This window comes from Coregonus lavaretus (genome assembly GCF_964263955.1).
Source record: "Coregonus lavaretus genome assembly, chromosome: 20".
NCBI classification, from domain to species: domain Eukaryota; kingdom Metazoa; phylum Chordata; class Actinopteri; order Salmoniformes; family Salmonidae; genus Coregonus; species Coregonus lavaretus.
Genome location: NC_140007.1, coordinates 31,163,528 through 31,190,792, shown reverse-complemented (window position 1 = coordinate 31,190,792; position 27,265 = coordinate 31,163,528). Strand labels below are relative to the sequence as shown.

Here is a 27,265-nt window from a genome sequence, read left to right as displayed (position 1 = left end):
CCAACTACTGAGAAGTGCTTAAATCAAAACGCATAAAAACTGAACAGATTCCCTAAGTCTGAATTGGGCCCACAATGCATAATAGGCACAACCAAAATACATTTTGCATGGTCTATGTCTTACCTTTTCCTGCCATGTCGCAGTTCAAAACCACAATATGCCTTCAGGGAAAGAGCCACCATCAAATAGTTGTGCAAGTTGCAGTTTGACTGACAACCAATTTCAAAATTGGCTGTGCATGGCGTATTGACTATTAACAAAACAAACACTTATAGAGAGTTAGCAAGCCATTTCTTAATCGTGTCAGTGCGCCACACCGGTAACTGGGCCATCCTTGCCCATTAATTTCTACAGAAAATTACTCATGAAATCTGATCTTGTTATTTCTTTGATCCAATGCAGCAGCTTTTTGACCATGTATGCTCAGATAAAAATTCAACAAGAAAAATGATAAACTCGTCCCCACACACGCTACAGGTTGCTAGCTACCTGCTGTGGTCAGCCTTGAATCAGGATTAGAGTAATTGAGCCGTTTAAAAGGATGGCCGTCCTGAAACCTTTTAAGGGGAGGGCGGTGGGGACGTAGAGAAACTTCTGGTCAGTGGATATACATTTCAGCACCATGGACATCAACCGACCACTCAATAACAGGGAAGACGGACAAGTGGTGCAGGAAAGGGTGCAGTGCACACCTTGTGGGGCATACTTTTCTCGTAAATGGAGTCTGGTACACAATGTATCTTACATCCAAGTGCAGCAGCATTCTCTTTACATTAATTTCTATATAGTTGATCATTAATAACAGTAGCATGCTGCACAGAATATTTATGTTTCTATTTAGAAAAAGCCTTGTGTGCTTGAGCTTTTCCCAGCTGTGCTGACCTGTTGCATGTTTTCAGTTATTGTGTGACCAGGCAGGATGTATCTATTCTTCTAATTTGATCATCAAATCTAATAAGTTATTATAGGCTGATTGAAAAATAAAATCATGACAAGATATTGCATATGTATTAAATGAAGTGCAAATACAATTTAACAGCATTGGAGAAAAAAAAAAACATAACCACAATATCCCTAGAATGCACTGCTGAAAAATATCAAAGAAATACAATATTCTCAATAGAATAACATTTTACACAATGACGGCATACTGACATGAATGTTCTTAGCAACACATAATGCTTGGACAGAGACACATACATAATCCCAGTAAAAATTATTGTAATCATAGCATCATAGAAGTAGAATGAATTGTTTTTCTATGAAAAGCATACAGTTGTTCCACAATTGTCCTTGATCTATCCCAACTCATTGAAACGTTCAACTGCATCAAATTGTTAAACCCAACAGCAGTAGAGGATGGACAATAACACAAAAAGTAGTGTGGTCAGGAGTTACAGAGTAGCGGCTCATCAAACACCTTCAGGTTTCCATGTAAAAAAACGTTTTTAACCACAACGCTACCGTTTAAATTGCATTTTATAAACCATCTAATTGTAGCACTCTCCACTCTCCATGTCTGTTAGGAGGACACATTTTCTTCTCAGTGCAGAGTTTTTCAGCTCACATAATGTCAGCTTTCAGTTTTCTGAGGATAGAATGCAAACTCTAATAAGGAGCTTGTCACATGTGCAAAATGACTTCGAATGTGGAGGAATTAACCACGACAGTTGTTGTGTGCATTACATAGGCCACATAGATTTTACAGAATTTGCAATCTGTTACACCACATTCGTGACACTGTGATATCATAACAACCATTTCACCACTGCTTTACTGTACTTCCCTCCTCTCTTCCTCTACTTTCCTCAGCCTCCCTCCCTCGCCACCTCCCTTTGTCTCCCACTCTTAGTCTGAGAGGCCTCATTCCATTTAGGTCTCTAGCCCCTACCCCTGTGAATACATATCAGGACAGGATATGTGAAGGAACTTAGCTTATTGGGGCATAATCACCATATTGCTAATATTTATCCAGTCCTTTCCGATCTGTGAATAGGGCTAGGGGCAAGAGATTGAGATAGAACCAGGCATGTCTCTCTACCCCTTCCTCTCCTCCCCCTCTAGGACCCAGCCTCCTGGTCCTGTCCGAGTGACTCCAGTAGGAGCCCCATGGGTGTTCTCTTCAGACCAATGCTCTCCAGCTTGTTCTCAAACTTGTTATTGAGGCTCCTCAGCCTAACAGAGGCGTGGATCAGTATCACTGTATGAGACATAGAGGTAGAGAGAAAAGAGAGACCAGGGGCATAACAAAGGGAGAGAGAGAGAGAGAGTTATGTTACAATATTGCTATAAACCTTAGATATATGTTTAAATTGTGGCAACAAGAGTGGGGCGAGGTGAAAGAGAGAATAAATACTACATAAGATGGGGAAGGCTATGCCGAAGAGGAAGACGGATACTCCTCCGAGCACTGTGAGGAAGAGGTAGCTGGCCCCCAGGATGGCACCCAGGGCCAGGGATGGGTGGTTCCGGCGCAACTGTCTGATGGGGGCCTGGTTCTCTGCTGCCCACACAAACCCCATAAATATCAACGTCACCACTGTGGCACCCAAGAAGAGGTGGAAGGTCTGGAAAAACCTGTCAGAGCAGGAGGGATAGAGAAAAGGCTGATGTTAGTGGACTTTCCTCTATATAGGTTAACTAAGTTGTGTGTCCCATTGATAAGGCCATGAATCCAATAAAACGATTAATCAGTCCATTATCATAGCCAATGGCTTGTTACCTAGCTTATACATGATTATGTTGATTATGGACCATGACCCAGCACACCCATTTCCACAGAAGTTGTGATGTCTCACATTACAATAGCAGCTACTATAAAGCTTGCCAGCTTGTAGTCCTAAAACCAGGAAATGAGTTACCTCTTGTTCGTTCAGTCATCCCTATGGGGAAAAGGAATGGGGAAAGAATAGGGCTTTGGGATAAATGCCGAAAATAAGGTCTGAGGTTAACACAGGCTTAGGAGATCTTATACGTTTTGTTCTATGAGATAACATCAATCAGTTAACATTACCTTTATGAATTATGAAGCCTTTGTACTTTTTTTTATTAAATAAATGCTTCAAAATTCACAAGTGACGTTAGCTGAGGAAGATTATCTCATAGAACAAAACGTATAAGATCTCCTAAGCCTGTGTTGACAACAAAACCCTACAAAAACTCCATTAATTTCCCCATAGGCCTTGTCAAACGAACCATGGCGGAGTTAGTGCCTACAAAATGACGCCATTAGAATTGATCTCCATAGCTGTGGTTTCATGCAGCAAACGACCACGTCAGAAACATACCCTACTATTCCCAGGACTGTCAAAAACGAGAGGAAATAGTTGGACTGGTAATACAGCAAGTTATTTATGATCCGATTGTTCCATCTCTCCAGATGACAAATATCTGGCACGGCGAACCGAGCCGAGCCCAAAACAAAATCATCCAAGGTTCGGATGGGCTGCCGCTGCACGTCCATTTTTTCCATGTTCAATCTAATAACAGAAATCTCCCATAACTCAAAGCGGCCGTAGGGGGCGTGTTCGATTACGGACTTGTTCAAGAAAATCAACTGCTGCATACTTTTTTGTTGTTGTTGTTTTGGTTTCCAAATCCACATTTATTAACAACAAATCAATACAAAAAGTACATGGGGGAACACAAGTATATATAAATAATATACAAAGGACAATTGAGCTAGGAGGTACAATATCACATTACACAAGGACCTTAAGGGCATACACACATTTATAATTCTAACAGCTTTTTTGTTGGTAGAGTATTTCATTGTCTTAAAATATAGTTCAATGTATTTTTGTAAGGTAAGAAAATATGGTGTTTTGTTTGTAAATTTACATTTGTGAATATGAAATTTGGCCAAAAGAATAATGAAATCAATGACATAAAATTGTTTCAACTTATTTCTATCGTAGGTAAATAATCAAAAAGTACATCTCAAAAGGTACAATTTGAATGTATGTTTTTCTTAAACTTCTTCATATAGTGGTTGGCAGGATAATATTTATAAATGATTTAAAAAGAAACTTCCTTAATTTTGTTAATAAGTAGGTATGTGTGTGGCAACATCCAAACTTTTTTCCAACAGATATTATCAACAAAACCATTCCAATAAGCATGACAAGGTATAGATACAACATTCTGCTGAAACAAGGCTGTATAGCTCTATTGTTGTTGAATGGACCAAAAGAAAACAAATATTTCCTAATGATGACTCAACGGGGTTAATCGTAGGTATGTTCTGAGGTGTCAGGTCTTGACACGTTCCTGAATAATAAAGCAACACCTGAGGGAATGGCATCTAAAACAATTGCAAAATCTTTAGGTGTTACAGGGATCTTGTAAAGTGATAAGAATTCCTTATAATTAAGTAAAAGACCCTCTGCATTTACAAGTTGGCTCACCAATAGGATTTATTTCTAAACCAATATTCTAAAAACAAATAAGTATTTTTATATAATATGTCCCGATTATTTCATATATATATTTATTTTTATCTTTATTTAACTAGGCAAGTCAGTTAAGAACAAATTCTTTTTACAATGATGGCCTACACCGGCCAAACCCGGACAACGCTGGGCCAATTGTGCGCCGCCCTATGGGACTCCCAATCACGGCCGGTTGTGATACTGTAGTGACGCCTCAAGCACTAAGATGCAGTGCCTTAGACTGCTGCGCCACTCGGGAGCCAATATAATATCTGTGTGGAGAAAAATGATGCTTCTAATTTAAAGACCATGACAAGAAAACCTGCCGATGAAAAGCAGAGTTTCACTGGAACTTTGTCAATATTATAATTGCAAACCAACATGAAGTTATGGCCACCATAAGTAGAGAAGACATGATGAGGAATAAAGTTCCACATAGAAGTGGGTCTTCTTAGGAATTGTTTTATCCAATTGATCTTAAAAGTATTATTTAAGGTAGTAAAGTCCAGAAAATTCAGCCCACCATACTCATACGTTTTCATTACAACAGTTTTCCTAATGCAATGGGTACGGTTTCTCCACAGAAAGTTGAAAAGCATCTGGTCTATCTCTTTGCTTATTTTACCATTGTGGTGTCGAGACAACGATGCTGAAATGCTGTGATGACAAGAAATCCGCTGACACTGTCCTTGATTATAATGGTTTATTACATCAAAGATTACAGTATCAATTTACAGATTCCTGCAGACATCTGGAGAACAACTGACCCAATCTCTAATATGTTATGCTCTCCGTCCTTTGTTCAAAAACATGGTATTTATATCCTATGTAACATAATATGGGTGGTTTTAATAGACCAATCCCTGGCCTTTACACATCCGAATATCCTCTATCTTAGGGGGCCCCTATAGTAATGTTTTCCAGATGTTTCCGCAAGCAGAGCCAAATTCCTCTAACACACCATTTGCAAAGTCAGCAAAATCATAAACTGTTTAGATACTACACTATCAAGATATAAAGATAGAGCGGCATATGTTAGCCTAGAGATACCCTCAGCCTTGGTTATTAATAAGAGGGTTACAATTTTGTAAGCCTCTAGATTTCTGATCCCTTAGTAATGGTTATGCCTAAATATGTAAATTCTTCTTTCACTGGAATACCATAATATGAGGGTGTCACACAATCTTTGACAGCCATGAGTTCACATTTATTAATGTTAAGACAAAGTCCAGACGCTTTGAAAAACGATTCTATCACATTGATCGATATGGGAATCTGACTAGCATCTTTCAGAAAAAGTGTTGGATCGTCAGCCAGCTGGCTTATAATAATGTATTTACCAGCTATGGGAATACCTTGTACAGGACTATTATTAAAATAATTTGTAAGAAGTTGGGTGATTAATAAAAACAGATACGGTGAGATAGAACAACCTTGCCTAATTCCTCACTTTAACTCAAATCTAAGTGAGGTGCCATGTTTCAGTTTGATCGAGCTGTTACAATTCGTATAGAGAGTCTTAATAGCCTTACAGAAAAAATCCCCAAAGCCAGTTCGTGGAAGACGAACTGATGCTCTACTGTGTCAAATGCTTTATAAAAATCAAAAAAATCATATGAAGCTATCCTCGGTTATTAGGTCTGAGTAGTCAAGTATGTCTAATACTAGTCTGATATTGTTAGAAATATGTCTGTTCCTCATAAAGCAGGACTGTGTTTCATCAATGATTGCATCCAGGACATCTTTAATTTTTTTGCAAGTAGTTTGGCTAATATCTTATAGTCATTATTAAGAAGACAAATTGGACGCCAGTTATCGATGAGCAGCACTTATTTTTTAGGCTTACGTATCAGTGATATATCAGTAAGATCAAACTTTCCCATAAAAAGTATTAAACCCAAATTCTGTATGGTTGGCCTACCTGGGGGCCATCTATCAGTTGAATTATCTATAGTATTGTTAAAGTCCCCTCCTGTCAATAATAACGAATTGGGAAATGTAGACAACCAATGAAGTAAATGTTTCTCTACAGATTCAAGCAACTCATAATTCTCATGTTTGGTGTTGTACCCGTAGAAGTTTACAGTAATGAGCGTAATGTCATTGTAACTGATCACAAGATAAATAAAGTGACCAAAGGGGTCACAGTCCGAGCGTACAATATTATCACCAAAGGCATTTTTCATTGTAATGATCCCAGCGGAGCCATGGGAAAGCCAAATATCGTTGCCCCACTGTGACTTCCAGAAGTTGGCATCAACAGAAACTGAGTGGGACTCTTGAAAAAAATAAAAATCTGTTCGAAGTTGTTTAGCAAATAAAAATAAGGCCTTGCGCTTCAACAGCTGCTTACTTGATCGTGTCAGAGGCTGATTAATGCCACGTTGACATGCTCGCCGGAATTAGAAAACTAGAAATGTCCGACTTGCTGATTTGGTGAAGGCGGCACGTGTATAACTACAACCAGTTAGCAAATCGGAATTCAGGAGCCATACAAGAATCAACCATTTAAATAATTTCCCCAGTCATTTACACTGTAAACATTTATTTTTCTGCATCATAAATACATTAAAACCAACAACGATAGTACAGCATTCTATACATTACATGTCAAGTTTTGAACAACAAAAAATATCTAATTGTGTCACAAAACCATCTCCATCTTATTTTTCTCAACACAATAACACAGAGAGATGGAGTAAGAAAGTGCTTTGGTTAATCAAAGTGGATAGACCTTACAGTGCTTAGATGGCGGGAATGTCTAATAATGCATGGCATAGTGGCAATGAAGGGAAAGACAAACAGCAGAACAAATTAGCTGTGACTGTATTTGGACCTGGAAATGGAAACAAAACATTGGTGCGTTTGTGATGTGACACAGACCCTTATAAGCCATACGATTATGAAAGCTGCCATGAGGAGGTCAGGAAATGGAATGATAGTGCAGTTCTCCTCCCTTAGTGCATTGCATTTTACAAGCAAGAGAAAATACATCCGCTCTGAATGGCATTGATTGTACCACACCTGACACACTTCTGGTAAGATTGTGGGAATTTCTAATCCTAAATCTTGGCATCTCATACTTGTATGCCTCTATTAATGCCTATACACTTTTAGCTACCCATTCTATTTCTGTAACTGTGGTAATAAAGCACCAACCTTCTTACAGTCAACATAAAATAATGGGTTTGGGCATAAATGTTTCTGATAAATGTGGGTAAAATTCAGGACCAGTCAGACGGAACACTGGTGTACCGGTATACAAACATATATTCATATATAACTTAAATCAACTGTAATCTAGCACTGAGGAATACCGCTAAAGTGCATCTACATTCTTATTGCCATTGAGAGGATGAGGGCTTAGGTTAGGTATTTCCATTCCCCTGAGGTTGCTGACACCAGTGTGGTCATGTGACAGAGCGCCTCTCTCCTCTCTAGTCAGAGACTGTCACAGTATGCAGGGCTGTATCTATGCTCAGTAGCTCCAGTCCTGGTTGGGCTCTACTGGAACCCAGTCTGCTGTTGGCTGGCATCCTTAGGAGGAAGCTGGCTGGGGTCATCCACAAAGGGACTTGCTGAATAGGAGAAAGAGACATAAGAAACTGATTTGTCATGTCTACTAGTTACTGCTGTGTGGTGGTTTTCAGATGTTTTTCATTCTATAGCTAGAGGCTGTCTCCAAAAATTACTTACGGTTCTGAAACTGCTGTGCTGTGTATCTGGTGAGAAGGATCCCAAAGCCCTCGATCAGGGCCAGCAGGATGCCCCCCATCATGGCTGACCCCATCATAGCCAAGGGCCCACCTGAGAAGAGCACAAAGCCAACAGTCAAGCCCTTGAGGTAATCTGACTTTGTTGAGTCGGTGGGGCAAAATGGTCAGGCAGGGGGTGGGGATGTACTCAGATTAGAGGGTCTAGAAAAAATATGAAATATTCCAAATCTGCTACATCTAGATTTAAATTATTGTCAAATAAATGTTTGCCTCAACACTCACTGCGTGCAGCCAGAACTGCCCCAGTCATCGCCCCACTAGTTATAGAGTTCCAGGGGTCCTCTTTCCCTCGAATACGGACCAGACCACAGTCTATCGTTGAGAAGAGTCCACCCCACACAGCAAAGCTACCTGCAGGAACGTCACACACACTGTTAGTGAGAAATAAACAAATAGTGATGATGGGGTTTGTACTTTGTGCTGTACGAGAGAGAACTACTGTAGAGACAGTGACCCTTACCGCCGATCTGTGGAGCTCTTATTCTCACAGCATTGGCACTACCTTTTAGTCTGTGCTGAAAGCCCTGTGCAGAGATGGAAAAAATGGAATCACTGTTCTGATATTGATCTTAAAATATATTTGATAAGCTCAGAGAAAGTATTTCAAACTCACCACAGGAGCATTCCGAAAGCCCTTGATTGACTGGAATACCCCTCCGCCAATTGTCCCCATGGTGAACGCACCACCACAATCATCTACTATCCTCCAGGGACTGAGAAGTGTGGGTAAAAGACATGGGTAAATAAACCACAATACTGACAGATTCAAGAGAAATCCTATCTATGCATAAATGTGTAGGCCTATTACTGATTTATAAACTATATATACACACACTACCTAATATTTAAACTAGCTAATATTATTATTAGGATACTAATTAAAAACCATTAACAAACCTTTTATAAAGACCATTTATAAAGGCTAGTTTAAAGAGAAACTGAATGCACCGATTCTGCCTGTTCTTCTGTTGCTTATTATGAAAAACGAGATTTCAGTCTTAGGGGTGTGGTTCGATGTGGCAGTTACTAATGTTTGTCCCCCATTAGATTCCATAGGAACAAAGCTAGTATCACTTCCTAACAATAGTCTGAACAAATCTAAGATAAAAGTAAATACAGATTTCTTGAGTTGAGTTTTTTTCCGATAAGGTTTTAGTCACGCAATTTTACATCTACCTAAGGTGTTTGGTGCAGTATTTCTCAAGTAAAAACATGCACAATGTGTTGTCTTATGTAAAGAAAGTCAGATCCACTGAGCTGCTGGGCAGGTCTGTGTGTTCTGCAATATGGATTGGTTAGAGTGCAATCACTGCAGCTGTTTATCCCGTATTAGTGGGCATTGTAGAAATCAAAACCCAACCCTCAAGTAAATCCTGACGAACTCTTATACACAAAATTTGATAAAACTCACGTCTGAAAGATAGTGACTTTACTACCAAAATGTATCTACTTGCACTTTGTCAAATTTTGGCACTGGAATAAATGTTTGACTAATATCGATGTCACATATGCAGTTTTCAACGACAAGTTGGTTCTCGAGTTCAATTCTCATTTAAAGCAAGGAGGACAAGTGTAAGCACCACATTTGTTTTAAGGTTACTGCTAGCTAATTCAACCATAATTATTGTAATGACTCAGGCATGAAAGGCATAACCATATGGGGAAGCATACTCTTTAGCCAAGTATGTCGGCTAAAGAGAGATCGGACCAATATTGAAAACGGTTTACTTAATTCTCTGCCTAATCTGAAATGTACTTTACCAAGGTTCACGGGCATATTCCTCCATGTTTGTTGTTGCTGTGTGACGACACATTTCTGAGACGAAGAAATTGGGTCGGTTCACGCGCGTCAATTTCGCCAGTCTGAAGCGATGCTGCGTAGCTGGCTAGTTGTTTACAATTGTGCATTGTTTTTGGTAAACTGCCAGCCACAAAACTGGATAGAGCCATAGCTGCAAAAATCAGGAGACTGCGTTTCTATCTTTCCCGAATTCAAAATAGAAATGCAGATAGAGCACACATGCTAGCACGTGACCCTGGACCCCTCCCCCCACACAAATAATGACACAATCATAGTGCGCTTGTGCTGTTTCGATTATCACTGAGGGGGCTAGCTAGCTAGATTTCAATCCACATCTCAATTTAGTAGCTAAGGACAATTTTGTCTGCAGGTAACTATAAACCGGGCTTTGAGTTGTATTCACATTTGATTACATTAACGTTTCCCCTAAGGCTAATTTGGTTGGCTGGAAATGTTAGTTGGCTAGCTACAGTACTGACGCTTAGACGCGAGTGAGCGAACGTAGGTAGCTACACAGGCTACGCGTACTTTTTTTTTTTTTATCTAGCCAACTAATGTGTTCAGGGCCATGCCTATGTGAGTGAGGCTAGCTATAATCATTCATTTTCTCTTAAGATGCCTCTTCCCCCGGCGTTACTGGCTCGCCTAGCCAAAAGAGGGATTCTTAAGCACTCCGATCAAGGTATAGCAACAAACTGTTCCAAACAATCTAATTTATACTCACTAAAAATGTTAGCTAGCTGTCTAACATCATTCACTAACACTACCTGTCTCTAGATGTGGATGAGATCATTGCTGAGGACTATGACGACAACTATGTAGATTATGAGACCACTGCCCGTGAGAATTTACCTCCCAACTGGTACAAAGTATTTGACCCTATTTGGTAAGAACTCGTTCAGATTCTCTACTAAACGTTTAGATTGTACAACACCCATTGGGTATGGCTAGTGGACAGCAGCTATGATGGAGTGATTGTTTTTGCTCGTGGACTGACTAAGATTCCATGTATTTTGTGTCCTCAGTGGTCTGCCATACTACTGGAATGTGGAATCTGACCTGGTTGCCTGGCTGTCCCCAACCGACCCCAAATCTATGATAACCAAAGCTGCCAAGAAGTTGAGGGGTAAGAAGAGTCCTAGCGTGACCACCCAGTAGGAGACAGTTGCATGTATTCAGACTCAATATTTAGGATGGATTTGATTGACACTCGCTAACCCCAATATTCTGTGTTTGTCTTACAGCAGAGGTTGGAGAGGACAGAGAGAGACAAATTGAAAAGTCAGACATAGAGAGGGAGCGGGAACCAGAAATGGAAAGAGGAAGGAATGATGGGAGGGAGAGAGACAGACGGATGCAGAGGAGAGAAGACACTGCCCCCTACAGCAAGAACAAACGAGGTAAAGATTCATAACCTTCCTCAGGAGGGACGTTGCATTTCTTTCTCAAAACAAATATTGCAAGCATGAACAAATGTAATGAATTATGTACACTTGCTAACAGGTTTCTGTAAACTGTATTTTTCAGGGAGGAAGGATGAGGAGATGGACCCAATGGATCCCAGTGCTTATTCAGATGCTCCCAAGTAAGGCCACTGACCCAACCATAGTGGTCATTCATCACTACTTTTCCTTGCACCATAATCTTATAGCCATTGTCAGAAATCCCTGCCACTCTTTTCCCCCTGCCCTGTATATATCTAAGATTTATTTTCCTCCACACAGGGGCAATTGGTCCACTGGCTTGCCCAAGCGCAATGAGGCAAAGACGGGGGCAGACACCACGGCATCAGGGCCTTTGTTCCAGCAGCGGCCGTACCCCAGCCCTGGAGCTGTACTCAGGGCCAACGCTGCCAATAAAAAGCCCCCCAGTGATTATGACGACTGACCACAGGGCTTCAAACTCTGAGGGAAACACAGAACTGTGGGCTCATTGTCTGCTACGTTTGGATGAAGTCTCTGAAGTTACCATTCTATTTTCAATCCATACACAACATGGAATTTGAGACTCTTGATAAAGCTTATCCGGTGAGGCGAAAACAAGTTGTCATGTGCTTCTGTACATGTGTAAATAACTTGGTATTCTTTTTGTATTGCTCGAATGTTACCTGTAGGCTACCTTTGTTTTCAATGATCATCAGATGAGTTGCATTTGCTAAATAAATTACTCATTTTGTTAAAAAAATATTTGTTTTAAAGACTTGTTACTGGCTTTTTTCCTTTGGAGTGAGGCTGTTTGCAATGCTATTGCAGGAAACCTAGCAAAAAAAAAAAGGCATAATTCTGAATATTGTAGTATGGCCAACATGATTATGTCAGTGTTATATTTCCACATTTGAGTCGGGACAAAGCACAATAAAATGGCTTTGCTTTTGACATGATTTTATTAAAAAGGTTACAATATGACAAGTTACTCACAGTACATACACAGAATCTTGCATTTTATGACTAAACTTAAATGTAGACGACATTACATATCCACTAAGAGGACGTTGGGGCATGTTGACAGTGTTGTAGTGGAGGGTAAACACCGTTTACACACTTATTTTGCTCGAGCGTTTACCCACTTAACGTGGGAAAATGCATTGAAAGTATAGGGAGCGTTACTTTCTTCACCCACCTTTTTTTTTACCACTACATCACTGGTTGAGCTGGTAAGACCAGTTGGGGTCAGTGATCTCCCCCTCCTACATAATGGCAGATGGAGTCATAGTCCAGGGTGAAGATTTTCTCCTCATATCTGTCCAGCTGCACCATGGCTCTGCTCCTGTCTCTGTCCCTCTGGAGGATACGGCCCACCTGAAACACCATGTAATTGACAACGGACCCTTTAAAAAAATGACTTAAACATTCCCAATTTTGTAGCCCTTCAACCCAATCAGTAATGAAAGCCATGTAACAGAAATCCGCATGGATATTTTACAGGCAAAATGATAACGATGAGCCAGCCAACCCATCCACTCACCTGCCCTCTGTGTTCACCGAGTACAACCATGATGTCCTCCGAGTCACTCTTTGGCACAATGGTCTCTAGCATTGTCTGTTTAACATCTACGTTATCATAAAGACAAGGGCATCATTGAGTTTAAAAAAAAAGATGAGTAGAGGAAACACCATTTAAAAGCATATGGGTTGGAGTGAGTAGAAGGTAATTCAGCAGTAAACAGAAGGCTCTCATGAACTCACCATCTAAGAATCTGCCTTCCTCAGTACGACACACACAGATGTTTGGCGTCAAGACATCCTCTATTCGCATCTACAAGAAACAAACATCGGATATTCATTAAACTGATTCTAATGATCAACAACAGAACTGTTGTGGGCTGTAAAGTTTCAATAGGCAATGAGTTGCAATGATTTGTGTACTAGTGCCCCTTATGTTAGTACCTTTGAATTGTAGTATCTTCCCCCTTTGAAAGCTTTATCTACAAAGCGAACTTTCAGGTCTCTCTGGAGCCAGGGGGGGGAAGCAGGGGGTAGCTTTGCCAGGGGCTTCTCTCTGAGGAGAGAAGGAAAAGGTGATATGTGAAGATTGGTGATCAAGAAAAAAGTACATTACCAATTTGAAGCAATTTACCCACACCTTTTTATAATTTTTTAAAAGCTGCAATATAACTTTTTGGGCGACCTGACCAAATTCACATAGAAATGTGAGTTATCTGTCACTCATTGAAAGCAAGTCTAAGAAGCGGTAGATCTGTTCTATGTGCTCCATTTCTACGCTTCCCGGTCTTAAGTTTTGTTTTTGCATCATACTTTCGGTTTTGTACACCAGTTTCAAACAGCTGAAAGTACAATCGTTTTGGTTTAATGAAAATACATTTCAAAGCGGTTTAGATGGTACAATGATTATCTACACTATCCATTGCTTGTTTTGTAACAAACTGAAATTAGGCAAACTATTAGAATTTAGCAACCAGGAAATGGCTGAGCGATTTCTGCATATTGCACCTTTAACAAATGAAATGGTGTGAGTAAATATTTGCTTCAGATTTGTATTTCTATGAAGGAGTACTATATTCAAAAATAAACACAAACTAATCCAAGTCATATTCGTTATCCTCTTGTATTTATTATAAATATTACACTTCAGGATACTCTACCTGTCCTGACTTGAATCCCGGTGTTTCCTTTTTCTCTGGTCCTTCCCTCCATCTCTGTCCCTCTCAGAAGATCTACCTTTCTTCCGCTCCTCTTCTTCATTCCTCCTCTCTTTCTCCTTCTCTTCCCGTCTCTGCCGTTCCTTCTCTTTCTCCTTTTCTTTGTGGGCCCTGCTGAGGCGACCTGTTTTGTAGAAAGATAGTCACAGGGGACTCCATTAAACAGTTGCATCAGCATTATCAAGTAGTCTCATCTGCATTATCGATAATAGTGCTAATACACATTTACCTGTTCAGCAATAACATAAGCCACAAAAGAGCAGTAAAATTAGCCTGTGCATAAACACATGAGCACCAGTATTATTTGACTGGCATTGCTTATGTGTGAACCTCCCTCCACTTTCGGAACAGGTCTGTCTGATTACTGATAATAGGAGCAGTGACAGCATGGCTGTTTTCGGTTGAAATGGACATGGCCAGATTGCTCCTTTTCAAACAGTGGCTCAAATGTAAATTAGCTAGAGAGAGTTCAGCTCATCACTCAACAACAGACCATTTCTTCCCCTTCTGGTCTGGAACCATCCATCTTATGTAGAGAGGGGGTATCTCACAATATTGCGAAGAAGACAATATTGGAAATAATGACGGAAATAACATTTCCATGACTCCCTGTGCACCCTGTCCGTTTGCTCAATTAGTCCAGTATTTTACTGTAAACAGGTTGAATGTAATTTCATAGAGCATTCACAAAACTAACATGATGTCAGGAGACAAACTTACTGAGGTCTTTGCAGTTTTTGTCATATTCTGTGCGGTCAACCAGTTTCAGTGCATATTGACTGATTGTCACAGTCTTGCTACCAATTGCGAGCTTGACCACTACTCGTGCATTGTCCGGATCAACCCCTTCGATCTGTAACACAAGAATGGTATTGTAATAGGTGGGGTGTAAGAAGAATGAGGGGGACTCAAAACAGTCAATCCCTGTGCAAAGGCACAAGTAAAGGCAGTAACATTTTAGCAAAGTGAAGCTAATTGTCTTGCTCTTTTTAAATAAGTCAAATTAGAACAACAACTATGACACAGAAGATTGCCTACTAGACCGTGATATGTCACAATGTCATCTTCTCAGGAGATTGCTAATGCTTTCTGTGGTTTCAGAGACTCCAGACACACAAAGCCAGATATCTCACCTTCCCGTAAAGGTCCTTGTGTGCTCCAGACTCAACCAGCACATGGCCTCCAGGCCCCAGGACCAGGGTCTCCTCCTTCTGCTCATCGCCTGGCTTGGGGGGCCTCCGGGGCCTGCTGGGCTCCAGGTCTCTTATGGAAGAGCGATCAGCTCCCAGACCAAGACCCTTAGGCCTCAGCTGGTGCTCTATAGGCTTCACATCTCTAGAGAGAGAAATAAAAAGAGAAAGAAATACTGATGCAATAAGCGTGGACACTATTGACATTATAAATAAAGCAGACAGAGCAACCTGGATCTAAAAGGCATTAACAACTATTTCTATTTTTTGCATTGTTAGAAAAGGACCCATAAGTAAGCATTTCACTGTTAGTCTACACCCGTTGTTTGTGAAGCATGTGACAAATAAAATTTTATTTGAAGACTGACCATGAGAGAAAATACTCACTGTTTGAAGGTCCGTCCAATTCCCTCTCCTGCCTTCCAGCCCATCCCCTTCAGCATGGCTAACCCGTACGCCTCCACAGGAACACTGTCATAATCTGCCTCTGTTGACTGAACATACAGCAACTTATCAGACACACATCACAGTCTTGATGCAGTCCCAGAAAGGGAGAACATGTTAAATCACTCTTTACACACCCACTGGCACAGTCTAAGCTCCATTGTGGGCTCTGTCTGCTCTAGGTGAAGCTGGGATCACTCTAATGGGGGGAGAAGCATGAAAGTGACCCGGAGGTGGAATGAGCCAGCTCCTCAGCCCTTTCCTCATTTCTACAGTCAAGACAGATGTGCGATGACAGTGATGAGGGGTGATGAGGAAGAGATGCACAAAGGAAGATGACTGTTGGTCTCTAGGGAGAGGGAGGGCGAGCAAGTGTCATCTCATTCTTAAGACGCTGTCAGATCTGAAGTGTGTAAATATCCTGCGGTCAGCACTTTCACACAGTCTATGGCTTCAGTCCCAGTTAAACTGGTCAGTACACATCCATCTGTCATCGTACACACTGTTGATCTGACTTTCACACACTCTTGTTGATACATCTCTCTCTTATTCACTCACCTTTATCATAACTTTCCATCTCTGTTTATGTATCAACTTCTCTCTCATGAACTGAACCAATTTTCAATCGCCCTCTGTAAAAGTTGCCTTTCTTAATTTGATTTCACACATAACATTTGCTGTGAAAACACATTGAAGTTACTTTACAGCCCAATGAGAAAAGACGTAAGACACAGACAACAAGAATCAGGCAGTCACAGACAAGGTTTCTCTGACCCATACTTACAGACTCTGGTCGCAGGTCCACTTTGATGTGGTCTCCATCCTCAAACCCCTGTGGAGCCTGGTTCTGCATTAGCAGGGGGATGGTGAGGTTGGGGTCTGCCTGATCCCCATTTTTCCACTGGTCAAGCTGCCTCTGGGATTCTGAAAGACAGATGTGATGTTGAAAGAGTGCTAACGGAGTATTCACTGTGGATTCACAACATTAGGATAATTTCTGTGAGGCTATTTTCACTGAAGTAGTAACTAAAGCTTACGAACACAAACCTTCAATAATTTCTTTGACAGCCTGTGATTCCACTGAGTCGTGCTCCTGAGATGGGGGTTGCGTTTTGGCTTTAGCCCCCCCTCCATCACCTTGCCCCTGGACCAGGCCAGCTCTGTTTTCCTGCCTGCTGCACCAGCGGTTCCTTTGGATGAGTGGAATGATCAGCTCCTTCGGCTTCTCCACAGGCTTGGTACTAAGACAGGCAAACAGAGGTAGAAAGCATTTACTAACTAGACAACAATTAGCTATACAAGGGCTATGTCCCAATTATCACTCCTTCCCCCCAGTGTGTGCCCTTGTTCACTTTCCTTCACTGATTTAATGACTAGTCTAAGAAATATAGTGGAAATTCCCACTAGCCCATGCCTCCACCAATCCAAATTTGTGGGAAGTAGGGAACGATTGTACACGCTTTAGGAGAAAGGAGATATTATTATTGGGATGCACTCCCAGTCTCTCGTGGACAGGCGTCACATCGAGAAGCTGGCCGGCGCTCACGCAATAAATCTGGGCTATGAGATTACTAGCTAGTATGCAAGGCTAACAGCCAGCAGACCACACCAGGTGGGTGGGCAGTAGAGTAAAGAGTGGGTATCAGGGGGCCTTCGTATTGGGAGGAATGACGGATGGTGAGATTATGTGAGGCAGAAAGAAGGGCGCTAGGTACAAATTGTACAAATCTACGTCCACACAATACAAACTGAGTACTTTGTCCTGCTTTGCTCTCCAGTGCAAAGCGCCGCTGAAAGGAGTGATAACTGGGGTGGCGTTGATTTTTGAGGTGGATCAACTGAAGTTGAGGATCCCTGATGTCTGTGATGCACAGAATTTGGTGAGACGCAGACCTGGTAGCGAGCGCGAGACCGTGTCTGTCCTTCTGAGTTTTGATGCAGTGTTTACTGGATAAAGTCATGCTAAGGTACTGTATATAAATGATCCTGTGAGAGATTTTGTTCCGAACCCACTACGGTGTTTCATGTGCCAAGTTTATGGCCATGTTGCAGCAATATGTAGGAGGGAGATTCCGAGGTGTGAGAAGTGTGCAGGAGGGCAGGGGACAAAGGAGTGTGTAATTTTGGTGGAAGAGTGGTGTGTTTCAATTGTGGGGGATCAGAAATATCCTGTGCGAGTGAGACAGGTTGAAGTTTCCAGGGTGAGAGCAGTGCAGAAAATGTAATATGCTGAGGCAGTGAGGAAAGTAGAGGATGGTGGGGAGAGGGAGCCTGAGGTGATCCCTGTGAGTAGTAAGCTTGTTGGTGTTTATTGTTATGGTCATTAATTGTACTGCAAAGACAGAAAATAAATCCCAGATGATGGTTTTATTGTAGAATAACTACAGGGGGGGTTTAGAGAAGTGGCTCCAGCCTCCCAGGCCGATGGCCTGGTGTAGGATCTGTTAGGGCCAAAGTAGTGGGAAGGGGTGGTGGGTTTGTTGGGGTTAGTGGTTTATATCTAGGGTTAGATGGTGGTGCAATAATTTTTTTTTAACCCCATTTCGCTTTTTTTGTGAACAGAATGTGCAATTCACTTTCCGAACTGTGAAAGGCAGTAATATTCTAGTCTGCTAGAAAACCGCATGTAGAAGAAGATCGCACCAGGTTCAAACAAATGTAACTAATACATAGCTAACTAGCTAATACACGAAGGGGAAGCAACATGTTTATTCAAAACAGACTAGTAAAGTTATTAACTAACTAGGCAACAATATGTACCTATTGCAACTGTATTTAGACACCAACGTTAGAAGAAAGCTAACTAGCGTTAGCTAACGTTATCTTACCTTAGCAATTCTTTCCCATCGACTCCGGTTAAATAATCTCGCTCATCTGCGTTTATAGCTTCATCCCGACTAGATTTAAATTTACTTAAAGTTTTGCTAAAACCAAAAGATATAGCCCCTGGTTTTCTCTCTCCTTGCTGTTGAACACTAGATGTTGAGGTATCAACATTACTGCTGTTTTCTTCATGTTGCGAGGACGCCATGTTTGCAATGTACGAGAGGAGGCAAGACCAGAGAGCTTTGGGCAATATAGTTTAATGTGCACCGACAGCAACTTGACGGATCTGTGAAGACACTACATTTCCCAAAATGCAATTGGCTAATGCCATTATTATAGGGAATATTATTATAATTATGGGGGGTTTATTGTACAGTCGTGGTCAAAAGTTTTGAGAATGACACAAATACTAATTTTCACAAAGTCTGCTGCCTCAGTTTTGATGATGGCAATTTGCATATACTCCAGAATGTCATGAAGTGTGATCAGATTAATTGCAATTAATTGCAAAGTCCCTCTTTTCCATGTAAATGAACTTAATCCGGAAAAAAACATTTCCACTGCATTTCAGCCCTGCCACAAAAGGACCAGCTGCCATCATGTCAGTGATTCTCTTGTTAACATAGGTGAGAGTGTTGACGAGGACGAGGCTGGAGATCACTCTGTCATGCTGATTGAGTTAGAATAACAGACTGGAAGCTTTAAAATGAGGGTGGTGCTTGAAATCATTGTTCTTCCTCTGTTAACCATGGTTACCTGCAAGGAAACACGTGCCATCATCATTGCTTTGCACAAAAAGGGCTTCACAGGCAAGGATATTGCTGCTAGTAAGATTGCACCTAAATTTAACATTTATCGGATCATCCAGAACGTCAAGGAGAGAGGTTTAATTGTTGTGAAGAAGGCATCAGGGTGCCCAAGAAAGTCCAGCAAGCGCCAGGACCGTCTCCTAAAGTTGATTCAGCTGCGGGATCGGGGCACCACCAGTGCAGAGCTTGCTCAGGAATGGCAGCAGGCAGGTGTGAGTGCATCTGCACGCACAGTGAGGTGAATACTTTTGGAGGATGGCCTGGTGTCAAGAAGGGCAGCAAAGAAGCCACTTCTTTCCACTAAAAACATCAGGGACAGACTGATATTCTGCAAAAGGTACAGGGATTGGACTGCTGAGGACTGGGGTAAAGTCATTTTCTCTGATGAATCCCCTTTCCGATTGTTTGGGGCATCCGGAAAACACCTTGTCCGGAGAAGACAAGGTGAGCGCTACCATCAGTCCTGTGTCATGCCAACAGTAAAGCATCCTGAGACCATTCATGTGTGGGGTTGCTTCTCAGCCAAGGGAGTGGGCTCACTCACAATTTTGCCTAAGAACACAGCCATGAATAAAGAATGGTACCAACACATCCTCCGAGAGCAACTTCTCCCAACCATCCAAGAATAGTTTGGTGACGACCAATGCCTTTTCCAGCATGATGGAGCACCTTGCCATAAGGCAAAAGTGATAACTAAGTGGCTCGGGGAACAAAACATGACATTTTGGGTCCATGGCCAGGAAACTCCCGACCTTAATCCCATTGAGAACTTGTGGTCGATCCTCAAGAGGCGGGTGGACAAACAAAAACCCACAAATTCTGACAAACTCCCTGCCCTCAGTCAGGATGTGGCCCAGAAGTTAATTTACAGTATGCCAAGGCGGATTGCAGAGGTCTTGAAAAAGAAGGGTCAACACTGCCGATATTGACTCTTTGCATAAACTTAATGTAATTGTCAATAAAAGCCTTTGACACTTATGGAATGCTTGTAATTATACTTCAGTATACCATAGTAACATCTGACAAAAATATCTCATAACACTGAAGCAGCGAACTTTGTGAAGACCAATACTTGTGTCATTCTCAAAACTTTTGACCAAGACTGTACATGCAAACACTTTTTGTTGTTGTTGGCTGTAGTCTATTTTTCCTTTCATATATGTTGTATTTTATATTAGAAAGAACTTTGCCGATTGTATGTCTAACCTGAGTTAGTCCAAGGAAAGTCCTGTGTATGGTCCATTACTTCAACTATAGCGTACTGTGTACTGTGTACTCATGTCAAAATCTCATCAAAGTAGCCTAATGCTGAAAGACGAGCGCGTCAGACAAACGAAATAAAGTGTATAATACTGTACACCACTTTCTCTAGGGGCGGTTATTTCCCCCCATTTCCATTCCCTCCCATGCCCCCACATCCTTTGGCGCTCATTTGCTTCATCACGGTTTTTTTCTCTGCTTTTTGTGACCTACAACAATATGACAAAGATAGCATGCAATTTTGAGTTGTTCAATTGCCTCAAGGCATGGGTATCGCGCTCTGACAGCATCGCATCTGCAATTCTGTAACACCCCTGTCCAGTTAAAATCAATTTCGTCGCCGTGTCTTTTCTTTACATTAATGGCCTCAACTACAGTGTGAAAATCGTTTGAATGTCTATAACCACACTGATATATCAAAAAAACTATCAAAAGCAAAGGAATATGCCTAGAAGAAAGCAGGAATTATGAAGGTGAGCATCAGTGTCTGGACCGGGTTCGTGTGTTCGCCTATCGTTTTTGTATCCCTTAACAAATAAGTGATATCCCACTGTACACAGACGTCAATTCAACGTATATTCCACATTGGTTCAATGTAATTTAATTGAAATTCCGTGGAACCAACGTTGATTCAATCAGTGTGTGCCCATTGGGATTGCCCCATGATGAATTAAAACACCCATGCCATGTACCCATTATCATAATTAACCCCAGTCCGGTGTATAGCCTACCAGCCCAGGCTCTTAATTTAGAGTAAACCTGTCCGATTTTTTGCCTGACTGGATTTTTTCGTCTGTCAGATCATCGCGGATCTCGTGCTGAGCTGTAGAGCGTCCTCGTTGTTCATGACACACAAGTCTCTACTACAGTGTCCAAATATTCCGTCTGGCGTGCACATCGTGTCTGCAGAAACTGTCGGCAACAGCTGTCAATAAACGCGCTTTAGTCCGATTTCAAATAGCTTGTATTGAATTAATGTAGTATAGATAACTATTTGGCATTTATTTTGTAATATTCAATTCAGTGACCGTTGGGGTCAAGTGTAGTTTCGGTCGGGTCAATGTATATAGACGCGTTTAAACGGCTCCTCTTTGAACGGCTAAATTGCTTGAAAAGAATGTGTGTATGTCAGCGCCAAGGCAGGTCAGTATTTTTCCCTAAATATTACGTGTTGTGAGAGTGTGGGCTCGTGAGACAGGGGATAAGGGAGGGGATATCTTACTGATAAAGGTATCAGTTGACTGATCAAAGTTGACCTGTAGGCTATAGCTTTCAGTTTTGTTTAGCTTCTTTCATGTTTTGTTATTACAGTATAGTCAGAATGTGATTTGATTGTTCACCATAAAGGACTTATTAGGCTTAGCCTAATTATTTTCTAAGAAGTAAAAAAAAAAAGAATATTTGTGTTTCTATAACTAAGACAGTCTCAACATTCTAAGAAATATCATTTATTTTCATCGTTTGATTCTGTGTCATACCCAAACAAAAATGTAAAAGGTAATACTGACAAAAGTGTAATATAAGTATGCCTACTGTAATAGTAGAGCACATGTTCAATGAACTTTGCATTGAGTGTTTACATAGATACAGCTTTGACATATTTCATGCCTACAAAATCTAGTGTGGATGACAAACTGCTTGTATGTTGTTAATGGAATTATGTTCTTTATTATCTGTAAGAAAGCCTTTGTATTATTGCATGTGCTTCACTGTCAATTGATGTGCAGGGTGTGTCCCTGCTTGTGATGGATGTGTGACCCTGACTTCACACTGAGCATTGCTCTGGGCTTAGTCAAGGTTATAGTGGTATTATGAATAATTAATGAAGTCCAAGAGAACCAGAGACATATGGCGCTATCCAAGAGACTTGTGCTTTGAGACCACTGTCCCCCTGCACCTTGACACACACTGTATCCCAGAGAGACCTGATCTTTCCCTCTCATCTTCTCAAACCCCCATGTTAGTTTTTTTTACATTTTAGTCATTTAGCAGACGCTCTTATCCAGAGCGACTTACAGTAGTGAGTGCATACATTTTCATATTTGTTTGTACTGGTCCCCCGTGGGAATTGAGCACACAACCCTAGTGTTGCAAGTGCCATGCTCTACCATCTGAGCCACAAAGGACCATGGGTCTTGGTTGTTGACTTTTCAGGATCTTGTACCTTATCTCCTTCTGTTCTTCCCCAGTTTTCCATCGATTCTTTCACACAGTCTTAACCAGCTGTCATTAACCTGAAATATCTTTGGCTGTTTGCCAGCAGTTTTCAAAACATTTATCCACTAACTATCTAATGAGGGAATAGCAGATTAAGTGGGAAGTGACATGCTCTTGTGTAGTATTAATGTATGTCACCAGGAAGTTGTTGATTCTCTAATGATGTGCATGTTGTGCCCTTCACACTCATGCATATTCATGGGAGGGGTTTAAGGTGTGGTTAAGGAGGAGGAGGCAGCAGGGGGAGGATGTGCGGCAGTTTACCCTTGACAGGGCAGGGCTACACAGACACTCCCCCATCTGTGGACCGAACCTTTGCTCTCTGTTACTGCATTGGAATTCTGTAGTTGTAGCACTCTCTGTCTATTGTCTCAAGTATAGCACGTCTGGCCATACAATTTGATAGACATACAGTATACTTTGACTAGATAAATGTTTGCTAAGTGTGCAGACGTAAAAAAATAATAATACTCAAATTGGCATGCAAATTAATTTAATGACAAATCAGCTTGAGAAATAACAATTGCACAGCAATAATTTTGGAAATGTCAATAAGGCCCTGGTGGTGGTATCCTTGACTCAGATCAGAGTGGGAAAACTAGGATCAATGTCAGGTGATGTTGAGGCAGGGAGGCGGCAGGAGAGGAGGGAGGGTCACCTTCACCCATCCCTACTGAATCAGCACAAACCCACACACTAGAGACTCATATAGTCCCCTGTAGCTCAGTTGGTAGAGCATGGCGCTTGCAACGCCAGGTTGTGGGTTCGTTTCCTACGGGGGGCCAGTATGAAAATGTATGCACTCACTAACTGTAAGTCGCTCTGGATAAGAGCGTCTGCTAAAATGTAAAAATGTAAATATACACACACACACTCTCTCTCTCTCGCTCGCTCACACACAAATACACACACACTCACCAACTCCCGATCGGTTTCACCTCATGTTACCGTACTGTGACCTCGCAAAACACAGAACCACACCTCTCCTCCTCTTTATCAGTTCATTGCTTCTTCAGAAAAACAGCCAGTCTTTCCTTTATTTCCTGGTCTTCTCTCTTACTTTTCCTTTCCTTTCTTTCTCCTTTGATCCCATTCTCTTTCATTCGTTCTCCTTTCGTTCCTTTCTGATTTTCATTCTCTCTCTCCGTCTAAAAGTGAACTATCTGCCTGGTGATGAGAGCTCATTGTTGACCTCTCTGAGGAGTGAAATGCTTCCCGGCAGACTTATAAGGAATCTGTTGTTGCATTCTTCTTCCTAGGAGTACTGGACGGCTAAATGACACTGCTTACTTGCCCCATGCCATACTGTGTTCATTTGAGGTTCAACTGAACGTTTCCCTACTTCACTCCTTAGGGCGCCTCCTTTACTGAGACTGCCATCTATACACAGACAGGTGTTGTGTTTGTCAGTATGTTTTCATTTAGCGTCTATCCTCAGATCTCTCCCATTCTGTACTGTGTGTTAGTCCCTAAGCACCATTGTGAGAGGAGTACAAAAGGATGCCATGAATAGACTAGAGGCACACACTACTCTAAATTCATGGATGAAAAGAGAACATCTCTGATTGAGGATATTGAATGGAATATCTATCGGATAGACAGGTTTACAAACAAATGCATTTTACATTGGGGTTTATGTATGCCACAGGTTTGTTTGTGTGTGTGTGTGTGTGATAGTGTGGGTTGGTGGGTGCATGATAGCGTTTTTATTTTTTGCTGTCTGTTTTTTGTTGAACACTCCTGTGCCCTAGATTTAATAGTGAGTGAGCACCACATGTTGTTGCACAGCTAGTTTAAGTAAATATTCTGCAGGGGAGGTCAAAAGAAAAGATGCTGATCAAGATTAACATTGAACGCTAGGAGAAACCGTCATTTGCATTTCCTGTCTGTTAAAGAGAGTATGGTCTGGCTGTATCCATTCTATTAGTTACAATGAATTTAAGGTCACGAGTTATTTAAGATGCTTTCCTTGGCTGACCTCCAACACAGGCAAGCCACAGGAGGATGGTGTAAGATTAGGAGCAGAGAAATACAGGTGAGAATGAATGAAGGAAAGGGCTTAGTGCAGTAGTAGGAGGAGATATTGTGACAGTGGCTTAAATACTTGTACAGTGATACATAAATAGTTTTAATGCTTACAAATGTGTGTAAATAGTTCAAAATGTGTGTAAATAGTTCAAAATGCACTTGAAAAAGTGTTTTGTCTTAGTTTCTCTTCTTTACAAGGTCTGAACAAAATGTACTGTGGTCAGAGTAGATGTTGTCAGAGAGAGATGAGGCTATACCTCTCTTTGACATGGATGAAGGATTGCTGATAGATTGACATTAGAAGCACTGAGATACTCAGCAAACCTGACAGTCTCTTCACCATGAAGACATTGTAATATCGCTACAGAGGCGATACCGGGTGAGATACCGGGTGAGATACTGGGTGAGATACCGGGTGAGATACCGGGTGAGAGACCTGGTGAGATACTGGGTGAAATACCGAGTGAGATACTGGGTGAGATACCAGGTGAGATAGCAAGAAGCACGGGGCTAGTGTAGCAGTACTGAGATTGGTTATCAGGACAGGAAATTGAGATTGCCTATGAGTTGTGTCTGGACCAATGGCTTTTTAATGTACACTGAGTGTACAAAACATTAGGAAGACCTTCCTAAATTTGAGTTGCACCCCCTTTTGCCCTCAGAACAGCCTCAATTCGTCGGGTCATGGACTCTACAAGCTGTCGAAAGCGTTCCACAGGGATGCTGGTCCAATGCTTCCTATAGTTGTGTCAAGTTGGCTGGTAGTGGATCTCTACTCCGAATAGCTCATTCCATCTCATCCCACAGATACTCAATTGGATTGAGATCTGGTGACTGGGCAGGCCACTGCAGCAAGTTGAATTCACCGTCATGTTTGTGGAACCATTCCTGGACAATCCTAGCATTGTGGCATGGGGTATTATCCTGCTGAAAAAAATATATTCACAGATGGATACACTGCTGCCATGAAGGGATGCACCTGATTGGCAATTATGTTCAGAAAACCCTGTGGCATTCAAACGTTGCTCCACTTTTATCAAGGGGCCCAATGTGTGCCATGAAAACACCTGTTGCTCTGCACAATTCATGTCAGCCTCCTTTGTCCTCTTTCATCAATGACCCGTTTTCGACCACTGGCCTGCCATTGGCTGGATATCCTTTGTGTGGTGGACCATTGTTGATACACACGGGAAACTGTTGAGCGTGAAAAACCCAGCAGCGTTGCAGTTCTTCACACACTCAAACCGGTGCGCCTGGCACCTACTACCATACCCCGTTCAAAGGCACTTAAATCATCTGTCTTGCCTCACCCTCTGAATGGCACACATACACAATCCATGTCTCAATTGTCTCAAGGCTTAAAAATCCCCCTTTAACCCATCTCCTACCCTTCATCTACACTGATTGAAGTGGATTTAAAAGGTGACATCAATAAGGGATCATAGCTTTCACCTGGATTCACCTGGTCAGTCTATGTCATGGAAAGAGCAGTTGTTCCTAATGTTTTGTACACTCTGTGTGATGCTTCAACTGATGTGTGTCTAAATGCTCTCTCCCCCTCGTTTTCCCCAGTCCTGTCCTGATAAATCTGCAGAGCGACACAGTTTTCATATTTCCCAACGCCCTGCAGGAGATGCTTAGCTGTGGTATTCAATTAGCCACTGTCTTAATTGAGGCGTTTTGCTTACACCCTTTTCTTTAAGGTCTTTGAAGATTTTATGCCCTCCAATGTCAAACACAGTGTCTCATATCCTTTGTTCTTTGTTTTAACTTGACATTGAATTATTGAACTGAACTCAAGGCCTCATCTGAAACGGTGTTCTCTTTAGTGGGGAACTTGTGTTGTGAATAAATTATCACCCTGGAGGTCTAACCTGATCTGAAAGAAGCGCTAGGATAATGCTTGGTTCGAGGGTCTTCCCAGTATGCTGTTTCTCTCTGTTTTGGGTACCGTTTGGTGGCATTTGTAGTGCAACAAAAGGGTCAGGTGGGTGATATGTGAGCTTATGAGTGTGTGATATGTGAGTGTTTGAGTGGTTTTGGTTTGATATTAATATGCAATCTTAGTACTGTTTTAAGTGCTGTGATTAGTACAACCTATTTTCATAGCAGGAAGATAAATGAACTATTTAAAAGCCAGTATAATCAATGGATTGTTCAGTATTCAGTGCAAGAAAACAAGCACATACTTAAAATAGTGAAAAAAAATAAATGCCTTTGCTATTTATGTGTTTCACATTTTCCTTCTAAATGTAGCCTGACACAGTAGCTATTCATACTTTCTATCAATAAAAGAATAACGATCGTATAGGAATGAAGATTGCC

The 27,265-nt window shown here is 41.5% G+C and overlaps 4 protein-coding genes and 1 pseudogene across 9 annotated transcripts in view; 2 read left to right on the top strand and 3 right to left on the bottom strand.

The window, feature by feature from the left end:
* Positions 1 to 991: 991 nt before the first annotated feature.
* Positions 992 to 3,494, bottom strand: LOC311147849 (PRA1 family protein 2-like). Of its 2 annotated transcripts, none has more exons than XM_084184663.1 (3): positions 3,288 to 3,494; positions 2,360 to 2,577; positions 992 to 2,200 (listed from the first exon to the last, which is right to left on the bottom strand). In XM_084184663.1, exons 1-3 carry the CDS (start codon positions 3,470 to 3,472, stop codon positions 2,061 to 2,063), a joined length of 543 nt encoding a protein of 180 aa, XP_084040789.1. In that variant the 5' UTR covers positions 3,473 to 3,494; the 3' UTR covers positions 992 to 2,060. The 2 variants fall into 2 exon arrangements, with proteins under 2 accessions (XP_084040789.1, XP_084040788.1); XM_084184662.1 differs by having other exon boundaries at positions 2,357 to 2,577; positions 3,288 to 3,475.
* A 3,449-nt stretch (positions 3,495 to 6,943) lies between these two features.
* On the bottom strand, positions 6,944 to 10,125 carry timm17b (translocase of inner mitochondrial membrane 17 homolog B (yeast)). The gene is made up of 6 exons (XM_084184665.1): positions 9,968 to 10,125; positions 8,820 to 8,919; positions 8,667 to 8,730; positions 8,429 to 8,557; positions 8,127 to 8,237; positions 6,944 to 8,008 (listed from the first exon to the last, which is right to left on the bottom strand). The coding sequence occupies exons 1-6, from the start codon at positions 10,018 to 10,020 to the stop codon at positions 7,935 to 7,937; spliced, it is 531 nt and encodes a 176-aa protein (XP_084040791.1). The 5' UTR covers positions 10,021 to 10,125; the 3' UTR covers positions 6,944 to 7,934.
* A 133-nt stretch (positions 10,126 to 10,258) lies between these two features.
* On the top strand, positions 10,259 to 12,193 carry LOC311147848 (polyglutamine-binding protein 1-like). 4 transcript variants are annotated; one of them, XM_084184660.1, is made up of 7 exons: positions 10,259 to 10,377; positions 10,623 to 10,689; positions 10,785 to 10,893; positions 11,033 to 11,133; positions 11,255 to 11,407; positions 11,535 to 11,592; positions 11,732 to 12,193. In XM_084184660.1, the coding sequence occupies exons 2-7, from the start codon at positions 10,623 to 10,625 to the stop codon at positions 11,892 to 11,894; spliced, it is 651 nt and encodes a 216-aa protein (XP_084040786.1). In that variant the 5' UTR covers positions 10,259 to 10,377; the 3' UTR covers positions 11,895 to 12,193. The 4 variants fall into 4 exon arrangements, with proteins under 4 accessions (XP_084040786.1, XP_084040785.1, XP_084040784.1 ...); XM_084184659.1 differs by having other exon boundaries at positions 11,252 to 11,407; XM_084184658.1 differs by having other exon boundaries at positions 10,270 to 10,689; positions 11,252 to 11,407.
* A 142-nt stretch (positions 12,194 to 12,335) lies between these two features.
* On the bottom strand, positions 12,336 to 18,841 carry LOC311147846 (G-patch domain and KOW motifs-containing protein-like). Its single transcript, XM_084184654.1, has 11 exons — positions 18,629 to 18,841; positions 16,848 to 17,041; positions 16,585 to 16,724; positions 15,744 to 15,850; positions 15,300 to 15,501; positions 14,887 to 15,019; positions 14,110 to 14,290; positions 13,394 to 13,505; positions 13,193 to 13,262; positions 12,972 to 13,057; positions 12,336 to 12,805 (listed from the first exon to the last, which is right to left on the bottom strand). Exons 1-11 carry the CDS (start codon positions 18,829 to 18,831, stop codon positions 12,677 to 12,679), a joined length of 1,557 nt encoding a protein of 518 aa, XP_084040780.1. The 5' UTR covers positions 18,832 to 18,841; the 3' UTR covers positions 12,336 to 12,676.
* A 2,914-nt stretch (positions 18,842 to 21,755) lies between these two features.
* Positions 21,756 to 27,265, top strand: part of LOC311148114 (membrane-associated guanylate kinase, WW and PDZ domain-containing protein 3-like) — a 63,694-nt pseudogene continuing 58,184 nt past the window's right edge. The window contains exon 1 of the transcript in view: positions 21,756 to 21,838. The product of the transcript in view is annotated as a membrane-associated guanylate kinase, WW and PDZ domain-containing protein 3-like (transcript). The remainder of the gene's footprint in view (positions 21,839 to 27,265) is intronic.